General features: G+C 45.6%; 1 protein-coding gene and 1 long non-coding RNA gene across 4 annotated transcripts in view; both read right to left on the bottom strand.

Moving 5' to 3' along the window:
* The window catches only part of TXLNG (taxilin gamma), a 58,980-nt gene extending 52,655 nt beyond the window's left edge, over positions 1-6,325 (bottom strand). For 2 of the 3 annotated variants that reach the window (XM_047765616.1, XM_047765617.1), the window contains exon 1: positions 6,140-6,325. In XM_047765616.1, the coding sequence (XP_047621572.1) occupies positions 6,140-6,241 (102 nt within the window). In that variant the 5' untranslated portion in view covers positions 6,242-6,325. The remainder of the gene's footprint in view (positions 1-6,139) is intronic. The other variant, XM_047765618.1, reaches the window with a different exon arrangement.
* A 1,902-nt stretch (positions 6,326-8,227) lies between these two features.
* On the bottom strand, positions 8,228-19,802 carry LOC125118688 (uncharacterized). The gene is made up of 3 exons (XR_007132877.1): positions 19,675-19,802; positions 10,232-10,303; positions 8,228-8,574 (listed from the first exon to the last, which is right to left on the bottom strand). It is a non-coding gene; the product is annotated as an uncharacterized LOC125118688 (long non-coding RNA).
* Between the last annotated feature and the right edge of the window lie 7,217 nt (positions 19,803-27,019).

Raw genomic sequence — 27,019 nt, 5'->3', positions numbered from 1 at the left:
CGTTTTTAAGTGGCCAACATAATGCAGCCAACAGTTCCTTTGAAACACATCTCTCTGAAAAACTGTACAATCTAAACAGCACATCTGTTGAAAAGAAATCTCTTATAGTGACCCCTGTGAAGAATCCCACACAAAGACAAACCACACTCTCTCGGTTTTATGGAATCTGGATTTGGCCTAAGCTTGTCTAGTCAAGACCAATATAAAGGACGAAAGATGACATAAACAATGCCTCCCAGTAACGTCATAAATAAATGTGGCATATTATGATCTATGAACTTGGTACTGCTAGAGGGATGTGGGGTATCTGGTCTGCTCTTATTACTGCTTCGCCCGTTTGCCTCTCCATGAAAATAAAATTTACCAAAGCCTGCTGACAGAATTAGATGACAGTGTGGTAAACAGATGATCACTTTAATTTTTATCCGTGCCAGAAGAGTGGAAATTCATTATCAAGTCCACAAATGGCGAGAAAAACAAGATAATGAAATGGTTTCTTCCCACCCCATGCGCTGCGCCTCCCCCCATGCCTCCTCCTCTGGTCCATCGCGGAGAGATTCTGGGAAGAGGAAGGAAGACAAGGGTCGCAAGACAGCTGCACAGAGCAGCACCCTAAAGGCAAGAGCAATGGATCTTTCCTCTACGCTCCTCTCCAGACCAAGTAAAAGTCTACGTGCCCAGCACTGTGCTGAGGGTGTCACATCAACTCAGGCTTCACAACACTCCTATGTGGGAGGGATGAGCATCACCCCCACGTCACAGATGATGCAACTGAGGCACAGAGAGATGGCGAAACGTGCCCAAGGCTGCACGCTAATAGGTGGCAAAGGGCCAGGAGTCTTCACTCCAAATCCATCCTATTTGCCTACTACCATGCTACTTATTACTGTGGTGCAGATGAAAGGGCACTAGGGTTCCAGACTCGGCTTCACCCCTTGGGCAAATCACTTGACCCTGCTGAGCAATTTATCATCCGTAAGTGAGGATAATGACAGCTGCCCAGGCTTCTCCAGAGCATCAGTGATGCTGAGAGAGTTAATGCGTAAATATGCCATAAAAACTAGAGAGCACCATGTAAATGTAAGATTTCATTAATTTGAGCACAGGTTCCACGCACCTTTATCCTTCCCATTTTACCTAAAAAAACTAACCCACGGAGCCACCAGAGAACTTAAAAAAAAAAAAAAAAGTTTATTTTTTTTTCTTTTTATGGCTGCACCTGCAGCATGCAGAAGTTCCCAGGCTAGGGGTCAAATCTGAGCTGTAACTTGTGGCAACGCTAGATCCTTAATCCAGTGGGTGAGGCCAGGGATCAAACCCACATCCTCATGGATACTAGTCAGGTTCTTAACGTGCTGAGCGTTAAGGCTGAGCCACAACAAGAACTCCTAAAAATAAGTTTAATAGTAGTTAAATAATTTGTAACACCCCCAAGCAAAATTCGAGGAAAAAAATACCAACCTTAAACATGCTGGAAAGGCAAAAACTACAGAGACAGTCAAAAAGATCGGTGGTGGCCAGTAGTTTGGGGGAGGAAGGGATGAAGAGAAGTTTTTCGGGCAGTGAACCTCTTCTGTGTGGTATCGTAATGGTAGAGACATATCATCATACACCGTCAAAACTCTTAGAATGTACAGCACCGCCGATGAACCCTAAGGCCAACTATGGACTTTAGTTACTAAGAGTGTATCAATATTGGCTCCAGTGTAACAAACGCTGTCACACTATTGGAAGATATAAGTAATGGGGAAAGGGTGTGATGTGAGGGGATAGATGGGAACTCGGCAATTAATGTTCAACTTTTCTGAAAATCTAAAACTGCTCCAAAAAAATGAAGTCTATTAATTTTTCAAAACCTCAACCTGGAGTTCCCAGCGTGGCTCAGTGGCTGACGAATCTGACTAGCATCCACGAAGACACAGGTTTCCCTGGGTTAAGGATCCGGGGTTGCCATGAGCTGTGGTGGAGGTGGAAGACATGGCTTGGATCCGGTGTTGCTGTTGCTGTGGCCATGGCGTAGGCCAGCAGCGCCCATTAGACTTCTAGTCTGGGAATCTCCATATGCTACGAGTGTGGCCCTAAAAAGCAAAAAAACAAAAAATAAAAAAACCAAAAAAACCTCAACCTGGAGTTCCCATCGTGGCTCAGTGGTTAATGAACCCGACTAGTATTCATGAGGACGTGGGTTCAATCCCTGGCCCGATCAGTGGGTTAAGGATCCAGCGCTGCTGTGAGCTGTGGCATAGGCCGGTGGCTACAGCTCTGTTTAGATTCCTAGCCTGGGGACCTCCATATGCCACAGGTGTGGCCCTAAAAAGACAAAAAAACCAAACCCTCAACCTTATAGGAGTTCCCTCGTGACACAGAAGGCTAAGGATCCAGCACTGACACTGCAGTGGCCTGGATCACTGCTGTGGCTCAAGTCTGATCCCTAGCCAGGGAACTTCCACATACCTCACCAGCATGGCAAAAAACAAAACTAAACTAAACAAACAAGAGAACAAAAAACCTCAACCTTATAAAAAAACAAATTCTACATAGGGATATAGGAAAGACTACGAATGAGCTTGGAATTCTAAAAAATGTCTGGAATACTTGACAAAGTAATATCCCTTTTTATTTTTATTTATTTTTTCTTTTTAGTACTGTACCTGCAGCTATCCCTTCTTTTCAGACCGGTGCTGTCCAACAGAACTTTATGTGATGTGTAATGACGGAAATATTCTAAATTTGCTCCAGTACAGTAGCTACTAGCCATATGGCTACTGAAAACTTGAAGTGTGGCTACTATACTGAAGAAGAATTTTTAATGTAACTTAATTTTAATTAACATTTAAATAGCCAGAGACTGCTAATGGCTATCCCATTAGCAGTTTTATTTTTTATTTATTTATTTTTGGCCACCCATCGGCATATGGAGTTCCTGGACAAGATCAGATCCCAGACAGAGACACGACCTAACCCACAGGTGCAGCAACACCGAATTCTCAACCCACTGTGGCGGGCGGAGGATCGAACCTGTGTCCTAGCGCTCCCAAGATGCCGCCGATCCCATTGCACCACAGTGAGAATTCCCATGAGCACAGGTTTAGAAGATTCAAGAGGAGTTCCCGTCGTGGTGCAGTGGTTAACGAATACGACTAGGAACCATGAGGTTGCGGGTTCAGTCCCTGCCCTTGCTCAGTGGGTTAAGGGTCCGGCGTTGCCGTGAGCTGTGGTGTAGGTCGCAGACGCGGCTTGGATCCCTCGTTGCTGTGGGTCTGGCGTAGGCCGGTGGCTACAGCTCCGATTCGACCCCTGGCCTGGGAACCTCCATATGCCGCGGGAGCGGCCCAAGAAATAGCAACAAGACAAAAAAAAAAAAAGATTCAAGAGACCCTTAGGGTGAGTTGTTCTCTGGTGGCTCAGTGGGTTAAGGCTCCCGTGATGTCACTGCTGTGGTACAAGATCAATCCCTGGCCTGGGAACTGCCACATGCCACAGGCAAGGCCAAAAACAAAACGAAAACAGAGAGAGAGAGATTCGTAGAAATGCAGTGGAATACTAACTTTAAGAAAGTTACCTTAAGAAACCATTCAAATGGCTGGAGTTATGAAACAATACCACAGAGAGCGGAGGCCCAGAATGACGAGATGGTCAGGACAACCAGGAAGCAACAAAGCCCATCTCCATTTTTTCTCCCTTTAAGTCCCATAATGTAACACAAAAGTGACAGAAGGGTCACTGTTCCTTAAACTCCTTCAACATTTTCAAAACCACCCAATGAGTTAAATATCATTTCTGCGTCCTGAAAAATAGGGCAGAGGTCAAGTTAGAATTAGGAATATGTTTTCAAGCTAGCAGCCCAAAGGAAATAAAAAAACGAAAGGGCCTAAGGAAAGAACTTAAAAGTGACTTACGCAAATAGGAGATATTCAACCAATTTTTTAATGAAAATTCAAAAACTCATATTTAACCATGCATTTTAATTCCATGTCAGAGTCAAGTGGAAATCAAAAGGAAAAAAGAGGCCCAGAGAAGCCTGAGAAAAGAGGAAAGGTGTCTGAGATAAGTAAACAAAAATGAGGGAGTTCCTGTCGTTGTGCAGTGGTTAACGAATCGACTAGGAATCATGAGGTTGCGGGTTCGATCCCTGGCCTCGATCAGTGGGTTAAGGATCCGGCATTGCTGTGACCTGTGGTGTAGGTCGAAAATGCAGCTCGGATCTGGCGTTGCTGTGGCTGTGGTGTAGGCCGGTGGCTACAGCTCCGATTCGACCCCTAGCCTGGGAACCTCCACATGCTGCGGGAGCGGCCCTAGAAAAGGCAAAAAGACAAACACACACACACACACAAAAACACAAAAAACAAAAATGAGGCAGTAGACACACAGGACTATTCTTATCCAGCTGTTCACCAGAGCGCTGCCTCAAAGGGTCATTACCATTTAAAATGCTGGCTGATTAAACCTCAGTTCCTAATTCAGACTTTTTGTCCTTATCCTAGCGGCATAAAAAGGAACTTACGCCCTCAATTGCAGCAGCTTTTTATCAGAGTCCTCCCCTGGGGGAATCTATGAAATCAAACACTGAGATTGGCTCCCCACCCTCAGGGAATAAATAAGTGAGGTGTCCAAAGTGACAGTGTTGAATCCCTAGAGTACGTTCCGTCCATGGCTTTTTTTTCAGTCCTGCAAGTGCTGGATCTTTCTTTTAGATCACAAAGAGGGAAAGAAAGAGAGGTAATTGAGAGGCAGTAACACCCTCATGCAGAGAGGTGAAAACACCCGACCTTAGAAACAGCTCCCCCCCTCAAGCTAGTTCTTGACACTCTGCACAGAGGTAAGCCGAACCTTTGTTCTCCTTTTTCAAGTACACAAATCGCATTAGGAAAATATTATTTCGTAATTTTCTACAGGAGCAATCTTTGAGTACTCAGATGCGTAATTAAGTAACACTAAATAGCCCCGAGTGATAAAGCAGGACGTCCAACAAGTTGAACATTTCAATCTGCTCAACTCCAAGGAAAGAGACTTCCACCTTTCCATCTTTACAGCCCTTCTTCCACCTTTCCAGTCCTTTTCCCCGCATTTCTCTATTCCTGGGCCCTGACACCCCTGTACCCCGTTTGTTGTGCAATCTCTTTTGAACTCCACCCACTGACTCCAGAACAAGTGGAATTCTCCCGTTCTGAAGGTCTTGATTTTCCTGTATCCAGGGAGTCACCGAAAGCTCCTTGACGTGAGTCAAGTAAGGCAAGGGAAACGGTCCAGACTGACTCCCAGATTAAGAGACCAAAGGCCAAGGTAGGGGACGCGCTCGAGTTTTCACCCATCAAATAAAAAAACAAAAAAAAAAGGCCGGCGGGGGGGAGGGAATATCGAGAAGAGGGAATGAGGGCTTGATTGGGAAGATCAGCTCTCCGCGATGCTGCTCCCAACTCTGTGGGACCCAGGTCCGCCAACATCCCGTCCCCAAGGGCCGCCCCACGTGCAGCCAAGTCCGTGGAGCCCAGAGACGAGCCCCAGGGCCTGGGTCCCGCGGGCCGAGCGGCCCGGCTCGCCAGCCCGCGCAGTGGCGGGGAGCGCGGGGTGGAGGGGGGGCGGGTAAAGGGGGGCGCAGTGCAGCCCCGGCTCCCGCGCGGTTATCTTACTGCGCAACAGCCTCAACCGCGCCGCCCGGGCGCAACCCCGCAGCACGCCCTGCGCACCTGCCCCGCGCGAGGAGGGCCGGCCCGTGACCCCGGGCAGCTCTCCGACGGCGGCGCCCGGCGCTGGGAACACGGCAAGCATGCGGAGGGCGGCGGCTGGGAGCGGGAACACCTGGCGCCCGGGGCCCCGCGGCGCCGGCCGCACGTGGCTGTCACACCTGGCGCGCCCCCTCCAAACACCCCTTCCCCCTCCCACCAGGCTTCGCCCCCCTGCCCTCCTCCCGCCTCCGCCGCGCGCGCGCGCCTCCAAACCCCAACCATGGCCCCCTCCCACATCCAATCTGGTCCCACTCCTCCCACCTGCTCCCACTGCCGTCACCCCCGGGAGGGAAGAGGGCCGGATGTTCGTCCCGTGGCTAGAGGTAACCCGCGAGAGTGAAGAGGTGGACCCCAGTTCGCTAGCCCCAGCACTCCCCCGACCCGGCAACAAGGCGGGCGCCTCCCAGACTGACTTTCTGCCGCGGGCTGCGTCGCCGTCCGCCCCGTCCGGCCTCAATCGCCTCCTCGACGCCGCCGCCTCTTCCCCGCGCTGCCTCTTCTACCCGCGTCGCCATGAGGTGACGGCAGCAGCCAAACAAGCGGCCCGACAAGGGGCACGGAACCTCGCAGGGCCTCGCTCCCCGCCCCTGAACCCCTCCGCCAACCGCCGTTTTCAGGACTCCCCACGTGACCGGAGGAGGTTGGCCCCCGAGGGGACTGAGCAGAATGGGGGTGGGGAACCTTGGAGCTTGGGCCGGGCTTCTGCAGGGCCGAAGGGCGAACGGAGGCCGCGCGAGTCTGCGCGAACGAAAAAAGGGACTCTGGGACGGACTACAAGTCCCGGCAGGCTGCGCGGCCACGGCTCTCAGGCCCGGATCAGGATTGGAGCGTCATTCAGCGTTTTGAGATGGGAAGAGACTCTGCCGTGCTGCGCATGCAGCTTCCTGGGACTTGTAGTTTTTTAGGGGCGATGTACCTGTACCGGAAGGTACTCTGTATTATCCTACGGGAAAAGTTTAGAAGTATTTCAGTGTTTGCGAGGGAGCGGGGTTGGAGGCACATTGATGTGCTTTTGTTTTTCTTGCTTTTCTTCGGAAGTGAGCCTGAATGATTGGGGGATGGGGGCAAGTTGTAATTGCTTCAAGGTGGGAGAGTTGTAATTGCTCAGTAATTTGACAGTTTCTGGCCCCAACACCTGTCGCGACTCCTTCCCCTCCACCGAGCACTCAGCATCGTTTACTGGACCTGAGGCGCTGCGGGGTGGGGGCTGCATCGTATTCATCTTGGCTGAACTGCCCGGCTTCTAGCACATTTCTCCCCCCTTAGTTGGCGGTTAATACACATTGAACGTACCCCGCTTTCTTTGCCACTCGTTTCGTCACTGAAATTTAATAAACTCGGTTAGCTGGAGCGATTCTTTTTTTCCTTGACGTGATTGGGGCAAAGATGGAGAAAATACCCCATCCTCAGAAATACTCCCCATTTACATCTGATGGAACCAGAGTTCCAATGACCGAGTTTCTGATAGTCACAGACCATCGTGAAATCCTGACATGTTGCCTTAAATAACTCATTATGAAAATTTTTGTAAATCCTATGCCTTTTTTTTTCTTTCCCAGGCTAGGGGTCAAATCAGAGCTGCTGGCCTACACCACAGCCACAGCAACGCAGGATCCCAGCCATATCTGTGACCTACACCACAGCTCATGGCAACGCAGGATTCCTAGCCCACTGAGCGAGGCCAGGGATGGAACCGGAGTGCTCATGGATACTAGTAGGGTTCCTTACCCCTGAGCCACAGGGGAACTCCTCCTATGCCATTTTTTAAAATAAAGAATACAAAACAGTGGTAGCAGGCACCACAAATTTAATAACTTATTTGAGAGTAGATTCCAATATTGGGTTAATTACTTCTATTAATTTTAATTATTTCTGTACATTTGGGGAGAAGTACCATTATTTTATTTCACTGGCAGAACACCTCAGTCCAGCTTTTTTTGTTGTTTTTTTGGTTGCGCCTGAAGCATGCAGAAGTTCTTGGGCCAGGGATCGAACCTGGGCTGGATGCCGTGACCTGGGGTGCTGCAGTGACAATGTGGAATCCTTAATCCACTGAACCACAAGGGAACTTCCTCAGTCCAGTTTTGAGATTTCAAAACTAGAGTAGTAGATAATGAATCTTACCCAGACTGTGTATAAAGCTCATGGCCTCAACCACCACTCCTCACCTTTTTAAAGGCAAAAGTCCCAGAGAGATGCAGAATAAGTCTATCGGTAATGTTTCTAACACATCCAGAGAACTAGATGTCAAAATGCACTGTAGTTAAATTATGGTACCATAGAACACCATGCAGCTACTAAAAATGTTAAACATTTTTTTTAAATTGACCTAGAAAATATACATAGCACAGTGAGCTTTAAAAAGAAAAAAAAAATCCATTTAGAGAGTTCCCTGGTGGCTCAGTGGGTTGAGGACCTGCAGTTGTCACTGCTGTGACTCAGGTTGCTGCTATGGCTCAGGTTCGATCCCGAGAATTTCCACATGCCAAGGGTACGTATGGCCAAAAAAGAAAACAAAGAAAACAAAAGGACTATGCAAGTGACCTCAAGTCTTCAGAGAAATGAAAAATACCTAACTGTATTTTTTATATACATTCCTATTTCAAAGGTATTTGGAAGGCTTGTAAAATAGACACAATATGCCATGATATACATATTGCGTAGGTACATATCACATCATTCATTTATACACAAAAAAATAGAGAAATGAGAAGAAAGTGAAAGTGAAAGAAGGATGGGGGAAAAATAAGATGACGTCATGGGTGAGTTGAGCCCATAAAACACACGCCGTGAGGTCTTGTCCACAAGCTGAACGTGAGCGAAATTTTTATTTTAAGCTTCTTGACAGCTGAGAAAAGAAGAAAACACAATTTACACAGTGATTCACAGCATTACAAAATAATAAACCTAAACTGAGTGCTTAAGAGAAACATGGCTATTACTGCTCCCAGGAGAAATATCAATTTCAATCTGCTTCTTATAATGTCTTCACTGGAGGCAACGGTGTGTTTTAAATCTGTCCACAAGTTTTTCCATCCTTCTCCCTTCAAAAAAAGGAATCTGATTCCCCTTTTCTTGCATGTCGCTAGGCTTAGTGATTGGCTTTTAAGGAAGACAGCTTAGCAGCAGCAAGGATTTATAGTTTCCAAAGCTGGGGAGAGAAAGACTAGTTTCTGCCTGGCTCTCTGGGTCTCAGATCACTCTCTTCTTTCTTGGGTCATACTAGCCTGATTTTTTTTTTTTTTTTTTTGTCTTTTCTGGGGCCCCACCCTGGGCATATGGAGGTTCTCAGGCCAGGGGTCCAATCAGAGCTGTAGCTGCTGGCCTAAACAGGCCACAGCCACAACAACTCTGGATCCGCGCTGCATCTGTGACCTACACCCCTGAGGTCAGGTCAACACTCGATCCTTAACCCACTGAGAGAGGGCAGGGATCGATACCCACCACCTCACGGTTCCTAGTCAGATTCATTAACCACTGAACCACGAGGGGAATTCCGCAGACTAGCCTGATTTTTGAGAGACCCATTCTTTGTTTAGAATCTTATCTCAAATGCCTTCAAAGTGGTTTCTGTCTAGCCTTAGCCCAAGGCTTTGTAAAGCAATACGCTTATCTCTGCTGGGATCTGTAGTTTTTTATTTTAGGTGTTCAAGGGCTATCATTTCTTTTATTTCCAAATCCTTAGGAGACATCCTATGTTCTGTCTGCCTTAATTTTTCTCAGGTTCGCTTAGGGAGTTATTGACTCTGTTAAGAACTGTACCTGCCAGAAAGGTGAAAGTCACAAGACAAAGAGCTCCTTGCCAGCGGTTGTGGGGGGGTTGGTATTCTCTCAACCCCAACCTTCCTAAAGACTATGCGTGTACCTGAATGTGGGCCCCCTTATGCAGATGCTTGGTAAAACTGCCAGCAGCCTGAGGCAGAAAATTCTTCAAAGCAGTAAGCTCATTGATGCCTTCAGCTCTCTGTCCTATTCAGAGGCCAGCTTACCACAATTACAGAGGCAGCACTCTGTTGGGCTTCATAATAGCCAATATCAGGAAAATGGCACCCACAGAGTTCAAAGCTGGACATAGCATCATTTAGAGGTTTTGGCCCGTAGCATTTCGTCTAAGGGAACACGCTTCAAGTTTCTAGGTTCTCGTAGCTTGTCAATGAAAGTGTGAGGAGACGCTCAGAAATTTCAAGCAGCGCGCACGTGTCTTGAATATTGTTAATTTCACCATGATGAGTCCATTTCCGACACCTCTCACACAAGCTACTAATTTCACCAATGAAAACCCATTTCTAACCTTCATTTCTCTACTTAGCCAAGCTTCTGCTCTTGTTTGGCTGTGACTAACAGAAGCATTTGTAATAGCAAGAATCTGGAATATGGAATATGGACCCCCTGATTATGACAGCCATCTAACCCCTGGTGTGTGAAACCCTGAGGCAGGCCACTGCAAGCCCTTAATTTAACACAACACACAGACATACACAGTGTTGCCATCCCTCTGCGCTCACTTTCATTCTGGTCCTTTGTAGGAATTTGGCTGATTTCGACTTTTCTATACACGTCCACATTTCTGGCAGACACTGTAAGATTTAAAAAATAATGATAATTTATACCCAGCTTGCTCAAGCCTATTGATGGCAGGCTGTAGAGTATACGATTAGTTTGGCACACACGGGGGTGCCATCTCCAGCAGGAGGAGGACACTTCAGACTTTTGACAGGTATGAAATATTGGGAGAGAGGAGATGCATTTCAAAAATTCAAATAAGTATATTGCATATTTAGGCTTCACGAATTTTGTTCTGATTTATTTCTGCAAGTCTCAGCCAGAATTACAGACTTTCAAGGAAATGGAAACTATAGTTACGTGTAAAGACAACAGTAAAGAAAAATACAAAATACTTGTGAGGTTAGGTTCTGTTTAAAATCACTATATAAAATGTCAAGTTTTCCTTGAGAAGATAATTCTTTTTCTTTCTTTCTTTCTTTTCTTTCTTTCTTTCTTTTTTTTTTTTTTGGTCCTTTGTCTTTTTAGGGCTGCACCTGTGCCATATGGAGGTTCCCAGGCTAGGGGTCCAATCAGAGCTGTAGCTGCCAGCCTACACCACAGCCACAGCAATACAGGATCCGAGCCGTGTCTGCAACCTATACCACAGCTCACGGCAACACCAGATCCTTAACCCACTGAGCGAGGCCAGGGATCGAATCCGAGTAATCATGGATACTAGTCAGGTTTGTTACCTACTGTGCCACGACAGAAACTCTGAGAAAATATTTCTGACTTGAAATATTATCCTTGTTCTCCTGTGTTTTCCAAAGTTGGTCTGAAAGCCACAGTTTCAAATTCTCCTGGGACGGGAAAATACAGGTTCCAGGCTCCCTTCCAAGCTCTAATTTGAAGATTGGCATCTTTAGTGATATGAATGTAGATTCCCATCCACGAATGTAGTGTATCTTTCCCTTATTTAGGTGTTAAAATACCCCTACATGGTATGTATTATTCTCAGCCACCTTATATTTTGGGGTTGCTAATTAAAACAGCAAAATGAAGCATTAGAATGAAATATTTCAGACATGCCATAAGCTACACAGAAAATATAATGAATAACTGTCCACAGTTGATGCATCAGTCATATCCTGTCAAAAGACAGAAATAAAATTTATTTTCACAGACTAAATTTAACATAAAGACGGGCTAATATGAGAAGAAGAGTGACCCAGACACCTACAGTCAATTAATCTTCGACAAAGGAAGCAAGAATATAAAATGGGGAAAAGACAGTCTGTTCGGCAAGGGGTGCTGGGAGACCTGGACAGCTGCATGTAAATCAATGAAACTGGAACGCACCCTCACACTATGCACGAAAATAAACTCAAAAGGGCTTAAAGACTTAAACATAAGACAAGACACCGTCAAACTCCTGGAAGAGGACAGAGGCAAAACATTCTCTGACATCAACCTTAGGAACATTTTCTCAGGTCAGTCTCCCAAGGCAACGGAAATAGAAGCAAAAATAAACCAGTGGGACCTAATCAAATTGACAAGCTTTTGCACAGCAAAGGAAACCATAAGAAAACAAAAAGATATCTTACAGAATGGGAGAAAATAGTTTCAAATGATGCAACGGGCAAGGGATTAATCTCTAAAATGTACAAACAATTTATACAACTCAACAACAAAAAAGCCAACAACCCAATGGAAAAATGGGCAAAAACCTGAATAGACATTTCTCCAAAGAAGATGTACAGATGGCCAACAAACACATGAAAAAATGCTCGACATTCCTGATTATTAGAGAAATGCAAATCAAAACTACTACAAGGTACCACCTCACACCAGTCAGAATGGCCATCATTAATAAGTCCACCAGTAACAAATGCTGGAGACGGTGTGGAGAAGAGGGGACCCTCCTGCACTGTTGGTGGGAATGGAAACTGGTACAACCGCTATGGAGAACAGTATGGAGGTTCCTCAGAAAACTAAATATAGGCATTCTCATCATGGCTCACTGGAAATGAATCTGACTAGCATCCATGAGGACGCAGGTTTGATCCCTGGCCTCGATCAGTGGGTTAAGGATCCCGCATTGCTGTGAGCTAAGTCACAGACATGGCTGGGATCTGGCGTTGCTGTGGCTGTGGCTGTGGCTGGTAGCAACAGCTCCAATTAGACCCCTAGCCTGGGAACTTCCATATGCCACGGGTGTGGCCCTAAAAAGACAAAAGACCAAAAAAAAAAAAAGAAAGAAAGAAAGAAAGAAAACTAAATATAGAACTACCATATGACCCAGCAAGCCCGCTCCTGGGCATATATCCAAACAAAACTTTCGTTCAAAAAGATACATGCACCCGCATGTTCATTGCAGCACTATTCACAATAGCCAAGACATGGAAACAACCCAAATGTCCATCAAGAGACGAATGGCTTAAGAAGATGTGGTGTGTATACACAATGGAATACCACTCAGCCATCAAAAAGAACAAAATAATGCCATTTGCAGCAACAGGGATGGAACTAGAGACTCTCATCTTAAGTGAAGTCACAAAGAGAAAGACAAATACCATATGATATCACTTACTATCTGGAATCTAATATACGGCACAAAGGAACCTTGGAACTTTTCCACACAAAAGAAAATCATGGACTTGGAGAACAGACTTGTGGTTGCCAAGGGGGAGGGAGAGGGAGTGGGATGGCCTGGGAATCTGGGGTTAATAGATGCAAACTATTGCCTTTGGAATGGATAAGCAATGGGATCCTGCTGTGTAGCACTGGGAACTGTCTGGTCACTTGTGATGGAGCAGGATAATGTGAGAAAAAGAATGTATACATGTATGTGTGACTGGGTCACCTTGCTGTACAGTGGAAAATTGACAGGACACTGTAAACCAGCTATAGTGGAAAAACAATCATTTGAAATAAAAAGAGAAAGAATGAATATATATGTATGACTGGGTCACTTTGCAGTATAGCAGAAATTGACAGAACATCATAAATTAACTATAATAAACAACTTTTTAAACAAATTAAAAAATAGAAGTTCCTGTCATGACTCAGTGGTAATGAACACAGCTAGGATCCATGAGGACATGGGTTTGATCCCTGGCCTTGCTCAGCAGGTTAAGGATAAGGCATTGCTGTGAGCTGTGGTGTCGCTCGCCAATGCCGTAACTGTGACACAGACCGGCAGGTGCAGCTATGATTCAACCCCTAGCCTGGAAACTTCCATATGCCGGGGGTGCAGCCCTAAAAAAAAGCAAAAAATAAAAAATAGGAGATCCTGCAGTGGCTCACCGAAAAAGAATCTGACTAGTATCCATGAGGTTGGAGGTTCGATTCCTGGCCTCGCTCAGTGGGTTAAGGATCCTGTGTTGCCATGAGCTGTGATGTAGTTCGCAGACGTGGATTGGATCCCATGTTGTTGTGGCTGTGGTGTAGGCCGGCAGCTACAGCTCTGGTTAGACCCTGGGAACTTCCGTATGCCACGAGTGCGGCCCTAAAAAGACAAACAAATAAAAAATAATAATAAAGAATGGCTAACTCATGTATTGGAGAGCTGAAAAGACAAAAAGGGAACACTAAGGTAGCAGGTGCTAGAAACAGCTATGGCTTCTAGAACTGGAGGGAAAAAAAGAAAGAGGTTATTATTACTGACTGACAAAAACAACAAAGATTTACTGTATAGCACAGAGAACTATATTCGATATGTTGGAATAGCCTGTAATGGAAAAGAATAAAAAAAGAATTCATATATATGTATAACTGAATTATTTTGCTGTACACCTGAAATTAACAGAACATTGTAAATAAACCATACTTCAATTTAAAAAAAAAAACATTTTAATTAGAAAAAAGAAAAGGAATTCTCTGGTGGCTCAGCAGGTTAAGGAACCAGCATTGTCCCTGCTGTGTCTTGGGTTTGATCCCTGGCCTTGGAACTTCTGCATGCAGCAGGCATGGCCAAAAGAAAAGAAAGAAAACACCACACACACACACACACACACACACACACACACACAGAGAAAAAGAAAAGAAAAGAAAGGGGGGGAAAAAAGACTGCAAAATTTGGAGGAGGGGCCCAGACCTCTGAAGAGGGGGCGCTGTCGATGCCAAGGTCTCAGAGGGCAAGGTGAGTTAGGTTCTGGGGAAAAGCTGCGAAAGGCAATCAATTGCAACCACTGAAACCAATTAGAGCCAGGGGAAGGGGGCTGCTGTTGTTGGCAAAAGCCAGAATCAAGTCCCCTTTGGACTCCAGCCTGCCCTCTAGTGCCCCGCAGTGGCAGGAACTAAAAGGAGGGGGCGGGTGGCCAACAGAAAGCAGGGCGGGGGAAGCTCCAGACGAAAGTGTAATGACCACAGGGGCTCAGCTTCTGGCTGGCTGGGGTCTTGGCCGGGCTTTTTCGGTGTCAGTGGCCCGAATGGCAGAGGAATATACCTACAGTGTCATTATCAATGTGAAATTTCTAACAGTATTTTTTTTTCAGCTGTGCCTGCAGCATATGGAAGTTCCCAGGCCAGGGATCAAACCTGTGCCAAAGCAGCGACCTGAGCTGCTGCAGTGACAACACGGGATCCTTAGCCCCCTGTGCCACGGAGAAGTCTCCCTAACAATAATTTATCTTTTTCCTTTCTTTGCAGCCACACCTGTAGCATATGAAGTTTCTGGGCCAAGGGTTGAATCAGAGCTGCACCTGCAGGCCTATAACACAGCCACAGCAACACCAGATCTGAGATGCATCTGTGACCTAAGCTGCAGCTTGCAGCAATGACAGATCCTTAACCCACTGAACAAGACCAGGGATCGAACCCACATCCTCACAGAGACGAGAGTGGGTCCTTAACCCACTGAGCCACAAGGCAACTCCAACAATAATTTCTTAACATCATCCAATATCCAGTCCATTTTCAAATTTACCCTGTTGTTTCAAGAATGTATAAAGTGTACATATATATCTAATATCATATGCTATATTTTTTAATTTGTTGAGGTGAAAGTCACATTCATGAAGTTAGCTATTTAATTTTTTATTTTTTTTTCTTTTGAAGGCTACACCTGCAGCATGTGGATCAAACCCGAGTGGCAGTTGCAACCTGCACCACAGCTCCAGCAATGCCAGATCCCTAAACCACTGTATCACAAGGGAAATTTCTAAAGTTAGTCATTTTCTTTTTTTTAATTTTATTTGTTTATTAATTTTTTTAGGGCCACCCCCGTGGCATATGGAGTTTCCCAGGCCAGGGGTCAAATCGGAGCTGTAGCCAGCGGCCTACACCACAGCCACAGCAACGCGGGATCCGAGCCATGTCTGTGACCTACACCACAGCTCACGGCAATGCCGGATTCTTAACGCACGGAGCAAGGCCAGGGATTGAACTTGAGTCCTCATGGATGCTAGGCAGATTCGTTTCCACTGTGCCACGATGGGAACGCTGAAGTTAGTCATTTCAAAATGAGCAATTCGGTAGTATTTGGTACATTCACGATGCTGAGTAACCACCATCTCTATTTAGTTCCAAAGCATTGCCACTGTTCCAAAATAAAACCCGTCAGCTGTTAAAAAAAATAAAGTGTAAATAAATAAATAAAACTGCTTACTTTTCAAGCAATTCGTCCGCATTCCTTCCTCACCCAATTACCAATCTTTGTTTTGTCCACATATTTTATACAAGTGCAATCACGAAATATACGACCTTTATGGGAGGCTTCTTTCACTTAGCATAATGTACACACACACACACACACACACACACACGTATAGAATTTGTAAAGTATCATTCATGAGGAAAGGCATATGGCAGTGACTATAACACTTTATCATTCCAATTATTATCCCTTTTTTTAGCAGCACCTGAGGCATGTGAAAGTTCCTGGGACAAGGATTGAAACTGAGCCGCAGCAGTGACCCCCAAGCCACAGCCATGACAACGCCAGATCTTTAACTTGCTGATCCACCAGGGAACGCCTTCATTCCTAATATTATTATTATTATTAGTCTTTTTAGGGCCGCACCTGTGACATATGGAGGTTCCCAGGCTAGGGATCCAATCCGAGCTATAGCCACTGGCCTACACCACAGCCACAGCAACGCTGGATCCTTAATCCACTGAGCGAGGCCGGGGACTGAACCCGAGTTGGCTGCGTTAACTGCTGAGCCACGACGGGAACTCCCCTTAATCCCTAATATTATTAAACGTTCTCTTTTCTTTCTGCATCGATGTTCCATTGACCCCAATCTTGGTTTTTATTCATTTATTTCTGTTATCTTTTTTATTTTCTTCTTTACTCTTTTTGATCTGTAATGAAATTACCTTATTGCTGTTTTACGTCCTAAAAGTATATATACTAAGTGAAAACATTTCAGGCAGATATAAAGAGTTAAAAATCATTGCCCGTAATTTACCACCAAGACAGAATCATCAACACCATACTGTTTGCTTTTCCAGTTTTGTTTTCCACATAACACCGATGGCCAGCACACATCCTGAACATGCATTTTTTTCAGGTTTTGTTTTTTTTTTTTTGTCTTTGTGCTATTTCTTGGGCCGCTCCCGCGGCATATGGAGGTTCCCAGGCTAGGGGTCTAATCGGAGCCGTAGCCACCAGCCTACGCCAGAGCCACAGCAACGCAGGATCCAAGCTGCGTCTGTGACCTACACCACAGCTCACGGCAACGCCGGATCCTTAACCCACTGAGCGAGGCCAGGGATCGAACCCGCAACCTCATGGTTCCTAGTCGGATTCATTAACCACTGCGCCACGACGGGAACTCCTTTTTCAGGTTTTTTATATGGTAAAATATACACAACATGAAATTTACCATTTTAACCATTTAATAATAGAAAAGGGTGATTTTGCAACCCCCCAGTGAATGGATGAGCCAGGCACCGAATATCAACAGCTCCCAAGGGCCGCTGGGAGAAACCACCCATGTCTCCTGATTTTGAGAACAGCCACCACCCAAACTTGTGTGGATGTGATCAAAACTAAGCGAGATTGAGAGTTCCCGTTGTGGCACAGCGGTACCAAACTCAGCTAGGATCCATGAGGACTCGGGTTCGATCCCTGGCCTCCCTCAGTGGATTAAGGATCCAGAGTTGCCGCCAGCTGTGGTGTAGGTTGCAGACACGGCTCGGATCTAGTGTGGCAGTGGCTGTGGTGTAGGCTGGCAGCTGTAGCTCTGATTAGATCCCTGGCCTGAGACCCGCCATATGCTGCATGTGTGGCCCTAAACACGCGCGCGCGCGCGCACACACACACACACAAAACTCAAAACAAAAAAACAAAAAGACAACCTTTGGAATGGGAGAATATAGTTTCAAAGGATGCAACCAACAAGGCTTCATCTCCAAAATATACAAACAACTCATACAACTCAACAGCAGGAAAAAAAAAAACAACCCAATGGAAAATGAGCAAAAGATATAAAGAGACATTTCTCCAAAGAAGACATACGGATGGCCAGCAGGCACATGAAAAGATGCTCAACATCACTAATTACTAGAGAAATGCAAATCAAAACTACAGTGAGGTACCACCTCACAGCAGTCGGAATGGCCATCATTAACAAGTAAACAAGTAACACATGCTGGAGAGGGTGTGGAGAAGAGGGGACCCTCCTGCACTGTTGGTGGGAACGGAAACTGGTACAACCGCTATGGAGAACAGAATGGAGGTTCCTCAGGAAACTAAATAGAGAACTACCATATGACCCAGCAACCCCACTCTTGGGCATATATCTGGATAAAACTTCCCTTGAAAAAGACACACGCACCCGCATGTTTATCACAGCACTGTTCGCAACAGCCAAGACATGGAAACAACCCAAATGTCCATCAAGAGATGACTGGATTAAGAAGATGTGGTACATATACACAATGGAATACCACTCAGCCATAAAAAAATGTCATTTGCCGCAACATGGATGCAACTAGAGATTCTCATATTAAGTCAAGCCAGAAAGAGACAAATACCATATGATATCACTTATATGTGGAATCTAAAATATGGCACAAATGAACCTATCTACAAAACAGAAACAGACTCACAGACATGGAGAACAGACTGGTGGTTGCCAAGAGTGAGGCGGGGAGGGAGTGGGATGGATGAGGAGTCTAGGTTCGTAGATATAAACTATTACCTTTAGAATAGACAAGCAATGAGATACTGCTGTATAGCATAGGGAACTATAACCAGTCACTGCGACAGAACATGACAATGACAATATGAGAAAAAGAATTTATACATATGTGTGACCAGGTCACTTGCTGTACAGCAGAAATTGACAGAACATTGTAAATCAACTATACTAAAACAAAATTTTTTTAAAAAGTCTTCCAGGGAGGAAGGGAGCAGTTACTTGGTGCTCAGAGGGAATTTTGAGGATGGCTAGCAAAGGCAAAGGTCTATTTCTTTTCTTTTTTCCTTTTTTTTTGCTTTTTAGAGCTGCACCTGTGGCATATATATGGAGGTTCCCAAGCTAGGGGTTGAATCGGAGCTACAGCCGCCAGCCTACACCACAGCCACAGCAACACAGAATCTGAGTCCATCTGTGACCTACACCACAGCTCACGGACGCCAGATCCTTAACCCACTGAGCAAGGGCAGGGCTCGAACCCGCAACCTCATGGTTCCTAGTCGGATTCGTTAACCACTGAGCCACGACAGGAACTCCCAATAATTGATTCTTTTGAAAGGAATCAGGGCTCTTTGGAGAGACGCCTAATTTCAAGCCTGGGACAGGAAATATAAAAGATGTGTATAGAATATCTAGTTATCGTGTGTGTGTGTGTGTGTGTGTGTGTGTGTGTGTGCGCGTGCGCGCGCGCGCGCGTGTGCGCCACAAAGCAAAGAGCTATCAAAGATAACTTACTAAGGTTAAGTCAAAGGGATTCAGGGACTTCCTTGAAGAAGCTCCTATTGGCCTAAGGTAGGACAATTAAAATAATAAGGATAAAAACTGCAATAGACAGACATAAAATACACTCACATAAAATATACTTAAAAGACATAATATACTTAATATATATACTTAATAATATACTTAACAGACATAAAATATACTTAAACCCATCAGTTACTACGGATTCTTGAAATTTTTTTTTTTTGTCTTTTTGCCTTTTTTCTAGGGCTGCTCCCACGGCACATGGAGGTTCCCAGGTTAGGGGTCCAATCTGAGCTGTAGCCGCCGGCCTACACCACAGCCACAGCAACGCGGGATCCAAGCCGCGTCTGCAACCCACACCACAGCTCACAGCAACGCTGGATCCTCAACCCACTGAGCAAGGCCAGGGACCAAACCTGCAACCTCATGGTTCCTAGTCGGATTCATTAACCACTGCGCCACGACGGAAACTCCAGGGATTCTTAAACTGATCTTTGGTTTAGAGCCTCAACTATGGGAGTTGACATCTGCAATTCTTTGACTTTTCTTTCTTGGTCTCAAGGAGGTACCTGCAGCTCCAGCTGCCACATGCATGTTCCAGGGAACAAGAGACAGGAAAGAGGGAGGCGGACTCAGCTTTTCTGGAAGTTCGCTTAAGCTTTTATTTGTTTCTCATTGGCCAGTCTCACCTGCTAGGGACACTGGGAAATGTAGTTTTATCCTCCAAACTGAGCAAACAGATTGCTGCCCCTGGTAATGCAGAGAAATGACACTGGATAGGGAGCAGGCTTGGTTAGCGACACTTTTGTATCTTTGGTTATACCCCATTTCTCATTCCTTATGCTAGTCATGCCTGCTTTTTTTCCCCCCTGGATCAAATTAATAATTCGTTCTGACTTCCTTGATTCTTTATTTTGTACTTCTGCTGTGGTTATTATTTTCCTTCTAATTTCTTTTTTTCTTTTTCTTTCTTTCTTTCTTTCTTTTTTTTTTTTTGTCTTTTGTCCTTTTAGGGCCGCACGTGCGGCATATGGAGGTTCCCAGGCCAGGGGTCGAATCGGAGCTGTAGCTGCCAGCCTACGCCAGAGCCAGAGCAACGCGGGATCCGAGCTGCATCTGCGACCTACACCACAGCTCAGGCCAACGCTGGATCCTTAACCCACGGAGCAAGGCCAGGGATTGCACCCGCAACCTCATGGTTCCTAGTCGGATTCGTTTCTGCTGCGCCACGACGGGAACTCCTCCTTCTAATTTATCTTCTGTGTTGCTTAGTTGGCTAAAGGGCCTGTCTGGTATTTCTTCATCTTTGCTTATGAAATCATCTTATTGATTTTTCTTATTTTTTCTCCATATGTCAAGTACAGAAATTTCTGAAAACGTAGACAAGAAGGCCCAACACTCATTATTCTTTCAGTGTAAGCAGTTTTGGTGTGAGCATTTCTCTGTGCATATATGTGCCCAACACACGTACACCTTTCTTTTTGGAAGGAAAAAAGTGTACTATTAAATATATTGTTATAATCTTTTACATTTCATGTGATATTATACCGTGAATTTTTTCTCAAGTCAAATGCAGAGCTCCGATATCATTTTCTTAAGCAAAATCCTTTATCCAAACGAAATCCTACTCAGAAGCCGGATGAGCAGAAGAGATGGAGTCGGGGTCCAAGCTATTCCACCGAGGTAGGGAGTAACCCCGGAATCTCGAGGGCGGGGTCTCAGCCTTCATTTGCATAACCACAATGCACGGCATGCAATGTAGTTTCAAGCTAAAAAGCTGTAGTTTCCTTTAAAGGCATTATTTGAAAGAATGAGACTTTATGCAACTGACTGGAGAAAGCTGCTGCAAGCGCTTGACCTGGGTTTACATTCACCGTTACCGAACCAGGAGTGACGCGTGCTACATATTTGGTCCTCCAGGGCTGTGTTGTTATCGTACTCATGCTTGTCTTCCCACTGTATAAACTTTGGATTTTTCACTAAAGATTATTGTGTGAGGGAGCTTGCGAATTTGGCCTTAATTTTTTGAGGCCTTGCATTGGCAAGGCTGCTCTTGTGGGTAAAAAAGCAGAACTTGAGCGACTTGTTTTCGTTTTCTTGTGTTTTTCTTTTTGTTTTTTTGCTGCAATTACTTGTTATGATCAATGTTGCTAGTGATTTCCATTTTGTTACACGTATGTCTTCTGTTTAAGGTTTTTTCTCGCGGCATATGGAGGTTCCCAGGCTAGGGGTTGAATCAGAGCTGTAGCCCCCGGCCTACGCCAGAGCCACAGCAACGCGGGATCCGAGCCGCGTCTGCAACCTACACCACAGCTCACGGCAACGCCGGATCGTTAACCCACTGAGCAAGGGCAGGGACCGAACCCGCAACCTCGTGGTTCCTAGTCGTATTCGTTAACCACTGCGCCACGACGGGAACTCCTGTTTGTTTTTCTTATTTTCTCGTGATTTAGTGGTGTGTAAACTGATGTCCTGTTTGCCCTTTTTTTTTCTTTGTTGATGGGGAGTTCCCGTCGTGGCGCGCGGAAACGAATCCGGCCAGGAACCCTGAGGTTGCAGGTTGGATTTCCTGCGTCGCTATGAGCATTGGTGTAGGCTCCAGCCGCAGCTCGGAGCTGGTGCGGCTGTGGTGTAAGGCGGCTATGGTGTAGGCCGGCAGCTGTAACTCCAATTAGACCTTCCAAAAAGACCAAAAAAAAGGTTAAATGGTGTGAGATCCATAGAATTTCTATTTATGATCATAAATTGCTTTTTTTGCATATGGAGGTTCCCAGGCCTACACCACGGCCACAGCCACGCCAGATCCAAGCAGAGTCTGCGACATATACAGAAGCTCAAGGGAGCGCAGGGATCAAACCCGCAACGTCTGGGTTCCTACTCGGATTCCTTTCGGCTGTGCCATGATCGGAACTCCTCCATTCACAGCCTCTTCACCTGTTAGCATGCGTTGATGGACTTTTGGGTTGGGTGCAGCCTGAGGCCCCCTGGTTGCATAACCCCAGGGTTATTCTTGCACATGCCACCTAGTTGCATGTAGAAGGTAGCCTTTGATTTATCTTCGCTTTTACTAAATAATGGTAATTTTCTTCCTGAGTAGTCATCGTTTTAGACTCTAGGACAATTGGTGATTAAAGAAGTGCATACTTAACTTTTCATTTATGTGATGCCAATTTTTTATTTTTTCCCAAAGAGGTTGTACCAGTGTACACTTGCCAGCAGCACATCAACATTTCCTCCTTTCATATGCTCAGCAACTCTTGCTATTTTTAGGCTTTTACAATTTTTGACCATCTGGTGTGTGTGAGGTCCATCATTCAAAGTATCTGCCTATAATGCCACTGTATGGATGAGCCAACACTTGTTCACATCAAGATTCTGACGCAGGGTGTGCAGATGGTTTCCAATTTTTCTTTTTCCTTTTTTTTTTTGGCTGTGCCAGCAGCATGCAGAAATTCTGGGGCCAGGGATGGAACCTGTGCCACAGCAGTCACCGCACCAGGTCCTTAACCCCAATTAGCCACCAGGAAACTCCTCCAATTTTTCTATTTTATAGTCAAAACAGTAGTTGTCCAATTACTTCCTTAGAATAAATTCCAAGAGTGGAAATGCAAGACTAAACGCTCCACACAGTAAAACATTTGATCCGGAGTTCCCGTTGTGTTTCAGCGGTAATGAACCCGACTAGTATCCATGAGGACATGGGTTAGATCCCTGGCCTCACTCAGTGGGTTAAGGATCCAGATCTGGCGTTGCTGTGGCGTATAGCCTGTCAGCAGCAGCTCTGATTCAACCCTAGTCTGGGAACTCCACGTGCTGCGACTTCAGCCCTAAAGAGACAACCACACACACAAATTTTTTTTTTTTGGTCTTTTTTTTGCTATTTCTTTGGGCCGCTCCCACGGCATATGGAGGTTCCCAGGCTAGGGGTCGAATCGAAGCTGTAGCTGCCAGCCTACGCCAGAGCCACAGCAACGCGGGATCCGAGCCGAGTCTGCAACCTACACCACAGCTCACGGCAACGCAGGATCATTAACCCACTGAGCAAGGGCAGGGCTCAAAACCGCAACCTCATGGTTCCTAGTCGGATTCGTTAACCACTGCGCCACCACGGGAACTCCACAAAATTTTTTTGATCCATATTTCTCAACTGCCACTTGGCAAGATTTTTACAGCTTTACATTTCACCTACAGTATTTGCATGTCTTTATGTCTTTTTCTCCATACTTTTGTCAAAAAAATAGCTTCAAAGCAAACAAACAAGGGAGTTTCCGACGTGGTGCAGCAGAAACGAATCCGACTAGGAAGCATGAGGTGGCAGGTTCCATCTCTGGCCTCGCTCAGTGGGTTAAGGATCCGGCGTGGCTGTGAGCTGTGGTGTAGGTCGCAGATGTGGCTCGGATGTGGCAGCTGTAGCTCCGATTCGACCCCTAGCCTGGGAACCTCCATATGCCTCGGGTTCAGCCCTAAAAAGATCAACAAAACAAAAAACTTTGCAGCGTTCCCACTGTGGCACAACAGGTTCAGTGTCATCTCTGCAGCGCCAGGATGCAGACTCCATCTCCAGCCTGGCACAGCAGGTTAAAGGATCCAGAGCTGAGCAGCTGTGGCGTAGGTTGCAACTGCAGCTGGGATGTGATCCCTGGCCCAGGAACTCCATGCGTCTGCAGGGCAGAAGGAAGGATGAAAGGAAGGAAAAAAGAAAGAAACTTTGCAGGAGAAAATATTTGCAAATGAAGCGACTGACAAGGGATTCATCTCCAAAATTTGTAAACACCTCCTGCAGTTCAATAACCCAAAAACAACTCCATCAAAAAATGGGCAAAAGATCTAAACAGACAATTCTCCAAAGAAGACTACACAGATGGCCAAAAAACACATGAAAAGATATTCAACGTCACTCATTAGTAGAGAAATGCAAATCAAACCCACTAGGAGGTGCCACCTTATACCAGCCAGAATGGCCATCATCAAAAACTCCACAAACAATAAATGCTGGAGAGGGTGTGGAGAAAAAGGAACCCTATGACACTGTTGGTGGGATTGTTAATTGGTGCAACCATTGTGGAAAACAGTATGGAGATTCCCAAAAAAGCTGAAAATAGAACTACCATTTGATCCAGCAATTCCACTCCTGGGCATCTATCCAGAGAAAACCACGCCTCGAAAAGACACACGTATTCCAATTATATACAATAGCCAAGACATGAAAACAACCTAAATACCCATCAACAGAGGAGTGGATCAAGAAGATGTGGTACAGAGACACAATGGAATATTACTCAGCCATTAAAAGGAAAGAAATAACAGCATCTGCAGCAACATGGATGGACCTAGAAATTATCATGCTATGTGAAGTCAGCCATACAATGAGACACCCACATCCAATGCTATCACTTACATGTGGAATCTGAAAAAAGGACAGAATGAACTTCTTTGTACAACGGATTTTTTTTTTTTTTTGGTCTTTTTGCCTTTTCTAGGGCCGCTCCTGTGGCATATGGAGGTTCCCAGGCTAGGGGTCTAATCGGAGCTGTAGCCATCGGCCTACACCACAGCTCATGGCAACGCCAGATCCCTAACCCACTGAGTGAGGCCAGGGATCGAACCCGAAACCTCATGATTCCTAGTCGGATTCGTTAACCACTGCACCATGACAGGAACTCCTAAAAGATTTTTTTTATTTGGTATCATGGGCATAAAGGCACCATCCATCCTTTACAGCCTTGGGGGCAGGCATATCAGCTCTCCAATGCCTCCGAACAACCTCAGGGAAAGCTTGTGAACATGTAAAATGGTTCTCAGAACATACCGCCTCTGCGCCGTAGAGTGCACCTTTGAAATGCATTATTAGAAATATCTGCAATGAACATGCAGGTGCATGTGTCTTTTTTTAGGAAAGTTTGATCCAGATATATGCCCGAGAGTTCATTGCAGCACTATTCACAATAGCCAAGACATGGTAACAACCCAAATGTCCATCGACAAACGACTGGATTAGGAAGATGTGGTATATACACACAATGGAATACTACTCAATCATAAAAAAGAGCAAAATAATGCCATTTGCAGCAACATGGATGGAACTAGAGACTCTCATACTAAAAGCGAAGTCAGTCAGAAAGAGAAAGACCAATACCATATGATATCACTTATATCTGGAATCCAATATTTGGCACAAATGAACCTTTCCACAGAAAAGAAACTCATGGACTTGGAGAATAGACTTGTGGTTGCCCGGGGGTAGGGGGAGGAGTGGGATGGACTGGGAGCTTGGGGTTAACAGATGCAAACTATTGCTTTTGGAATGGATTTTTTTTTTTTTTTTTTGGTCTGTCTTTTTCCAGGGCTGCACCCGTGGAATATGGAGGTTCCCAGGCTAGGGGTTGAATCGGAGCTGTAGCCAAAGGCCTACACCAGAGCCACAGCAACGCTGGATCTGAGCTGCGTCTGCAACCTACACCACAGCTCACGGCAACGCCAGATCCTTAACCCACTGAGCAAGGCCAGGTGTTGAACCCGCAACCTCACAGTTCCTAGTTGGATTCGTTTCTGCTGCGCCACGACGGGAACTCCTGGAATGGATTAACAATGAGATCCTGCTGTGTAGCCCTGAGAACTACGTCTAGTTACTTACAATGGAGCATGATAATGGGAGAAAACAGTATGTATACATGTATGTGTGACTGGGTCCCTGTGCTGTATATACAGTGGGAAAAAAAATTGTTGGGGAAATAACAATAACAAGAAGAAAGAAATATCTGATTTAACAGGATTATTCATTGTCCCCCTGGGAACTTGGTGCCTCTTAATTTGGCAGTATGAAAAGGGAAGTGGGCAGTGAGTGACAACCGGGACACAGAGGCACCTATATTGCCAACTAAAAAGGCACTGTCAGCCGAGGATGTTAGTGGAAGAGTAAAAAGTAAAAGGCACCAGAAGCTCTGCTGCTTGCAGCATCTTTGTGTATTAGTCTAGCGCTTCTCAGCCCACAAAGTCTATTTTAATTCCTGGGCCGCTCGGGAACGTGCAGTCTGGGTCAGCAGGTCTGGGGTGGGGCCTGAGACCTTGCTTGATGAACCACTTAATTCTATGCCCCTTTCAAAGCTCCTGAGGCAGGCAGAGGATGCAGGTTCCTGAGCTGCACTCTGAGCAGTCAGGTAGGATTCCCAGTGTGAATTATGTCCGTATTTTAACATTCCATGAAGCTTCTGTGTCTTTCTGCTGGTTGACCCTCGAGCATGTAATATTTAAGCAATTTCCCACCAAACGTGGTTACAAATTATTTTGCCCTTTAAAAGACATTTCAGTTACCTGCATAATTTACAAAAGCAGAATATTTTACCCAATGACGAATCCATAAAATTACAGCATAACCAGTTTTAGGCTTTGTATAAAATCTTATTTTATCCTTTTACTTTCACAAGGCAACACACAATTAGGAAATAAGAGGATCAGGCAAAACTGATAGTAACAACTGTAATACACTTACATGGTCATTTTAGGGCCAAACCTGCGGCATATGGAGGTTTCCAGGCTGGGGGTCCAATTGGAGCTGCAGCCACCGGTCTATGCCACAGCCACAGCAACTCGGGATCCGAGCCAGGTCTGCGACCTACACCACAGCTCCCAGCAACGCCGGATCCTCAATCCACTGAGTGAGGCCAGGGACCGAACCCTGCAACCTCATGGTTCCCAGTCGGGTTCATTTCCACTGTGCCACATCGGAACTCCCGGGTTTTTTTTTGTTTTACTTTTTCTGAAACCTTTTCTTTTTTGTATTAATTCAACATTCATCAGTAAGAACTTTAATGCTGGAGTTCCCTTGTGTAGGTTAATGACCTGGTGGTGGTGTCACTGCTGTGGCTCTGGTTACAGCCGTGGCGCAGGCTTGATCCCTGGCCCAGGAACTTCCAA

Source organism: Phacochoerus africanus, chromosome X (genome assembly GCF_016906955.1).
Source record: "Phacochoerus africanus isolate WHEZ1 chromosome X, ROS_Pafr_v1, whole genome shotgun sequence".
Classification (NCBI taxonomy): Eukaryota; Metazoa; Chordata; class Mammalia; order Artiodactyla; family Suidae; genus Phacochoerus; species Phacochoerus africanus.
This window is presented reverse-complemented; position numbering and strand designations above follow the sequence as displayed.